The 6,463-nt window shown below is 50.5% G+C and overlaps 1 protein-coding gene across 1 annotated transcript in view; it reads right to left on the reverse strand.

The window, feature by feature from the left end:
* pkd1a (polycystic kidney disease 1a) overlaps positions 1-6,463 on the reverse strand; it is a 90,687-nt gene that overhangs the window by 40,812 nt on the left and 43,412 nt on the right. The window contains exons 19-24 of the mRNA XM_045223402.1: positions 6,379-6,463; positions 3,467-6,078; positions 3,038-3,282; positions 1,493-1,745; positions 846-1,079; positions 345-559 (exon numbers count right to left, since the gene is read on the reverse strand). The exon at positions 6,379-6,463 is cut by the window's right edge and continues 52 nt beyond it. Of these exons, the coding sequence (XP_045079337.1) occupies positions 345-559; positions 846-1,079; positions 1,493-1,745; positions 3,038-3,282; positions 3,467-6,078; positions 6,379-6,463 (3,644 nt within the window). The remainder of the gene's footprint in view (positions 1-344; positions 560-845; positions 1,080-1,492; positions 1,746-3,037; positions 3,283-3,466; positions 6,079-6,378) is intronic.

Below are 6,463 nucleotides of genomic sequence, written 5' to 3' on the forward strand. Positions count from 1 at the left end.
GGTAGAGCATGGCGCTTTGCAACGCCAGGGTTGTGGGTTCGTTTCCCACAGGGGGCCAGTATGAAAATGTATACACTCACTAACTGTAAGTCGCCCTGGATAAGAGCGTCTGCTAAATGACTAAAATGTAAATGTCTGGATTACAGTTTATCCTGGTCCATAAACTACTTCCAGGTTGAGGAACCATCTAACAAAGTTTTAAAATACTTAACTACTTACTCCTTTAAGGTTTTTCAATCTTACTTTTAGCTTGGCCTGTAATCAGTGATTTCATTGTGTTTTATTGAATTAATTTTTATTGTAAAAACCTGAACTACTCCTTCAATGGCATCTGCCCCTCTTACCTGTAGGTCCCTCCCTCTATGATAGGTACAAGGCGGGCGACCATGACAGTTAGCTGTAGACAGGCAGCCTTCCTCAGGGGAACCCCCTGGTAGGACAGGGAGAACACCAGGGAGTAGTTCCCCGACCGCAGAGCCATCTTGGGCACCGAGAGCTGCAGCCGTCGCACGTCTACTTCCCCTGGGAGAGGAATCTTAGAGGCCAGAGGTGCTGCCACCTGGAAGCCGGAGGGTGAACAGAATAGGATAGAATCACAACGCATCATCATGACAGTTTTTGCTCTGAACTGAAAGTGCTCTAAATTGAAAACTTAACTGCTGACATGCACAATTGACCCTTCACTGCCCCAAGCCCTGCCCCAGAACGTTTTCAAAGGTTGCAACAGTACCCAAGGGGGGCGGGGCTTAGCAAAGGGTAAACTGTTTGAGATTGTATTATTAACAGTGGATAATTAACACAATACGGAACAATACATGTAGTGTTCATTTAAAGAAAAGTGGTACCGAGTCGTGGTCGTTGCAGCAGTGCGGTGTGGAGAAGATCTCCCAGAGGTACTGGGCCCCGTAGCGGACGCAACCCTTCAGGTCCACGCTGGCCTCCACCAGGGTGGGCTGGTAGCGCCAGATGGCTAGCCTGGGAGCCTGGACTATCTGTACCTCTGGCTCCTCACACTCCAACACCCTGATGGTCACCTCCACCCAGGCTACCACCCAGCTCACCAAGTTACTACAGTTCACCTAGTGGCGGGGAGGAGAATTACAGTCAATCTGTGTTACAAGATGTGTTTGTTATAAAATTGGTTTAGGGGTTGGTTTACAGTAGTGGTGGGAAGGAGAATCAAAACTGTTACTTTCTGTAAAATTGACTTCAGAAATAATGTTTATCATAGTAAAAAGTAGAAACGTATTTAGGTTGCTGCAAATTACCTAGTGGTGGGAGGAAGAATGACAATCACCTTAGTGTATAAAATGCTGTTATAAAATCCTAAGTGTAGCTTTGTGTAATGAAATTGTATTACAGCAGAAATCATGTTTATTATAGTTGTACTTATAGAAAGTCCCTAGAACAGAGAAATTGGGTTTGCTGTCATTCCTACAAAATCAAGAAACATATTGATAATACATAAATGAATCGCATAAAGCTAGAGTACCTGGACCAGGTATTGACCTGGGAGCGCGTACACATGTCCAACAGAGGAGGCGGTAGAGAGCTGGGGCGCAGAGCCGTCCCTAAAGTTCCAGAGGTAGGTAACGGGTGTGGATTGCGGCGTGACGCCCGCCGTCAGCATCACGGTCTTGTTGATGAAGGTGTCTCTGGGCTGGGCCTCCACCCGGGCCTCTGTTAGAACGTTCTGCACCTGGATGTGCTTGGTGATGTTCTGGCCGTGGAGCAAGTTGAACGCCCTGGATGCATTAAGAAATATATCATTTAGCATATAGAAAATACAAAGCAACATGTAACAGAGAGTGAAGATTTTCATAATGGTGGCCCCGGCGGGAATGGAACCCACAGCCTTGGCGTTGCTAGTAGGGTTGCAAAATTACAGTAACTTTCCCAACATTTCCAGCATTTCCAAAAATCCCGGTTAGAAGATTCCCGAAATCAAAAAGGGTATAAAACAGGAAATCCTGATTTCTGGAAAACCTGGGAATTTTAGGAAATGTTATTTCTAGGGCTGTCAAAAATAGCGCGTTAACGACGTTAATTAGTTGTTTGCTGTTAATTACGTCAATTTTTTTAACGCATTTCACGCATGCGCAGTGTGACAAATTATTCAGGTCAGGAAAGTGGTTGGGAGCTAGAGGCGAGATGGAGCAAGGTGAGCCTATTGACGGATACAAATATAAAAAGAATGATGATGGTACAGTTAACAAGTACAAGGTTATTTGCAAGATTTGTAAGAAGGAGTTTCAATTTCACCGGAGCTGTTCAAGCTTGAAGTACCATGTCAACGCCAAACATGCGTTTGCTGGGCCGTCAGATTCAGCAAGTGGTTTGCGCCAGACCACGCTGAATGTTTGCAGGCAATTAACAAAATCAACCTCAGATAATTTGACCAACACAATAGCAAAATGGATTGCAAAGGATTGTAGACCCATTAGCATTGTAGAAGACTCAGGTTTCCTTGATGTTTTGCAAGTGGCGTCTCAAGACTCATTCTATAAGCCACCGTCAAGAGCCACAGTTATGAAGAAAATCCACGAGCTCTATGAAAACGAAAAAGAAAAAAGGAAAGAGGTCTTGGCTCAAGTAAATCATATCGCCCTGACAGGAGACCATTGGACATCAGTGAGTAACAACAATTACCTCGGAGTAACTGCACATTTAATCAGTGACACGTGGGAACTGAAGTCTTTTGCGCTGACTATATTAAAAACTGAGGAGCGTCATTTTGCGGAGGCTTGTAAAGAACAGTTCCTGTCTGTTGCACGTGAGTGGGACATCGTATGCATTTCAGAAAAAAAATTGTTAGGATTCAGGTGTAATTGCAAATAGTGATTAATCATGATTAATCCACTGAAAATTCTGATTAATTTGATTAAAAATTTTAATCATTTGACAGCCCTAGTTATTTCACATCCTTCGCATTGCAAGGAAGGCTCAGTTGGTACCTTAACAGAGAGTATTGTTATCCTAGCGGGAATCGAACCCACAACCTTTGTGTTGCTCGCCCCATACTCAGTTGGTACCTCACCTCAGGTAGATGGTGAGTGACCCGGCCTGGTCGGGGGTGTAGTTGACCTCCTTCCCGATGTGGTGAAGGGGAAGGTGGTGAAGGTCAAAGGTCCACAGGAAGGTCACAGGGTTCCCTGTCAGGATGTCGGCTACGAAGGTCTTCTTGACACCCACAGGCATGGCGGCATCACAGCAGTCCAGGATACTCAGTATGCTCACGGGCTCCATCACCTCCACCTGCAGGTGGCGCCGCTCAGAACTCACCTGGGGAAATTAGGAGATTACGGTAAAACAAGACAAAACTTGTATTGAAATGTAAACGAACACAAACGAGAAAAAACACCAACGACATAAAACGCTTAATAAAAATAAATAGTCATTTATATAATACAAAAAGGTAATCTAAACACGATCCATAGCATTCTATCCTGGAACTCCTGTATCTCACCTGGTTGTGTGCGGTCAGGTTGACCATGTAGGTGTCGACCCGGCTGAACTGGTGAACGTAGGTCTGGTTGAGGCCGAACACGGTCGAGTCTCCACTGATGCTGAGGATGAAGCTAACGCTCGTCCCTGATGCCTTGGCGATGGTAAACTCCACCCTCTCCCCGACTGCTGCGATCCTCTTACTGGCCCTCAGCTCCAACCCCTGGATCTTGTCCTGTACCGTCAACTCTCTGGAAACTGCCTCACCGCTAACGTCGTTGGTAGCGTTTAGCATAACGGTGAACGGCCCTGGTTCCCGGAAAACGTGGGACACCCTCCGTCCCATTTCTGTTCTGCCCGGCAACAGCCAGGTCCAAGTTACGTTGGTGCCGGTCCTTAATTCTCCGTGGAGGGACACGTTGACGCCGGTGGCCACAAAGTTCTGCTCCGTGACGTTAGTCGTAGAGAACGTCACTCCCGTTACAACTTCCTGGACGTCAATGGCCTCCGACACTGTCTCGGAACTGACCTCATTGGACACTTCCACGGTAACGACCTTCATCCCTGGACTAGTGAACCAATGAACCACTGAGGGTTCATTCAAGCCTAGAGCGCCCCCATCAGCCGACCATCGGTACTGCAGGGCCGAGCCTTTACTGGCCAACACCGTCAGGTTAGTGGAGGAATTGACCGCCACGGGATTGACGCTGGTCTCCAGGTACAGCTCTCCCACCGGATCGAGGAACTGGATGGTTCTATTCACTGCTAGCGTTCCGATGAGGTTGGTGGCCCGCAGGGAGACGTCACAGGGACCAGGGGTGGAGAAGTTGACCTGGATGGTCTTCCCGCTGTGGTTGAGCGCAGCGATGACCGGCTCCAACTCCCTGAGGAGGTTCCAGCTAAAGGACATGTTGGTTCCTTCCCTCAGCGCGGCCTGGAGGTGGAGCACACGGTTCGTAGCGTAGCAGCACCCCCCCTCGCCCCCCATCTCCTCCTCAGGCTGGATCTGCAGCCCCTCCAGCTCCCGCAGCACGTAGATGTATACGCTGGCATGGGCTGAGCCCACGTCGCTCTCTGCCGTCACGATGACGTTGTACGTCCCCACCGACCTGAAAGTGTAATGAGTCTTCCATTCTTGGAGCCTGGGTGTGCAGCCGTCGCACAGGTTCCACGAAAACCGCACGCCGTCGCCTTCCTCGAGGTGAGCCTTGAAGTTGACTGTGGCGTTTATCGGGACGTTGACCCGATCAGCATTGACCACCAGGCCGCGGATGGGCGCCAGGACCGCCACGGCAACCCGGGTGTGGTTGCTGCTCACCACGTTCGCCGCCGTCAGCGTGACGTTGAAGTCTCCAGAGACGTTGTAGACGTGTGTCACGTTCAGGCCGGGTGTGAGGGGCGTGCCATCGCCGAAGTCCCAGGTGTAGAGGCTGGCGGGTGTCAGCGAAGAGGGGGTGAAGAGGTACACCTCCCTCAGAGTCAGGTTATTGGATCTAGTCCCGTTATGTTGGATCAGAACCGGTCCTACCGGCCGCTGGACTTGGATCAGGACGCTGTCGTTACTGCAGGATATGTTGTTGGACACAGTGACCGTCACCAGGTACTGACCAGGGCTTTTATAGGTGAACATTATGTCCTGATGGCCCTGGACAGGTGTAGAGTTGTCATTCACCCCAAAATCCCATAGGTAGGTGTAGTTGAAGTCTGGCCAGGTGCTGGCCCTGAACCAGCTCTCCTCCCCCAGCATGAAGTTGCTCTTGTCTGGGGTCAGGGTCACGTTGGACACCGCTGGCTGGACGCACACCCACGCAAAGAAGTTGGCCTTGTTGACGCCGCTGGACAGCAGCAGGGAGAGGTGGTAGTCCCCGCTGCCCCTGTAGGTGTGGCAGATCCTGGGGCTGCCCAGGTGGGTCTGGTTAGGGGTCCCGTCCCCGAAGCTCCACTCATACAGGTGAGACGAGGCATTCCCCGAAACCAAGGCCTGGAAGTCGACCTGGGTCAGCTCCCGGATGCAGCCCGCAGGCTCCAGCCTCACCACCTGCAGCACGAACACCTGGACAGGCACCAGGGTCCAGCGGGCGCTCACCGCGTTCCATGCCGTCACGTTCACCGTGTAGTTCCCGTCTTTCACGTAGGTGTGCGGAACCTCAGAACCCGCCGTCGTCACCATGGTCCCGTCGCCCATGTCGAAGCTCCAGGTGACATTGTTACCTGCCTCCAGGTGTGCGGAGACCATCGTAGGGGTGTTGAGCTCGGTCGGGGCGGAGGAGGTCGCCGTTAACCCTTTGATATCCTCGAATACCAACATCTCAGCGCAGGCCTCCGTCCAGCTGATTGTATTATTGACGGACACACACACGTTATGGACGCCACTGTGGCCGACCCCGTAGGTGTGGTTGACCCGACGTTGAGGCCCCTCCCTGGAGGCGGAGCCATCGCCAAAATCCCACGTATAGACGATGCCATAGGCTGAGGGCCAGGCGTGAGCCTCAAAGGCTGCTGGTTGACCAGCCTGGAGGAGGCGAGGCTCTGTTTCTATTTCGACGTGGGTAAGGATGCTGTAGACGTGCATGTCAATGCGCTGGGTTCTGTTCTCATAATGGTTAGACACAGACACCAGGACGGTGTACACTCCTACAGAGAGGGAAGGGGAGGGAGAGGGGAAAAGAGAAAAGCATTCAATTGTCCTTTTTCCCAAAATGTCCCAATCCATTCCTAGTGAGACTCCCAGATAGGGTTGCTAAATCTTGGCAACGTTCCCAAAATTCCCCGGTTTTCCAGAAATCCAGGTTGGAGGACCCAGATATCCTGCCTATTCCCTCCTGATTCCGGGAATCTTCCAACCGGGATTTCTGTAAAACCAGCTATTTTTATATAATATACTATAAATATACTATGAATCCTATAAACCAGTATAGAGGTGGATTACCGTACCTGGCTGGGGGTACTTGTATTTGACTTTGTTGGGCAGGAGCACCTGTGTAGGGGAGTCTGGTAGAGGAGGGTACAGGGAGCTGTT

The sequence above is a fragment of the Coregonus clupeaformis genome, chromosome 11, assembly GCF_020615455.1.
Source record: "Coregonus clupeaformis isolate EN_2021a chromosome 11, ASM2061545v1, whole genome shotgun sequence".
NCBI classification, from domain to species: Eukaryota; Metazoa; Chordata; class Actinopteri; order Salmoniformes; family Salmonidae; genus Coregonus; species Coregonus clupeaformis.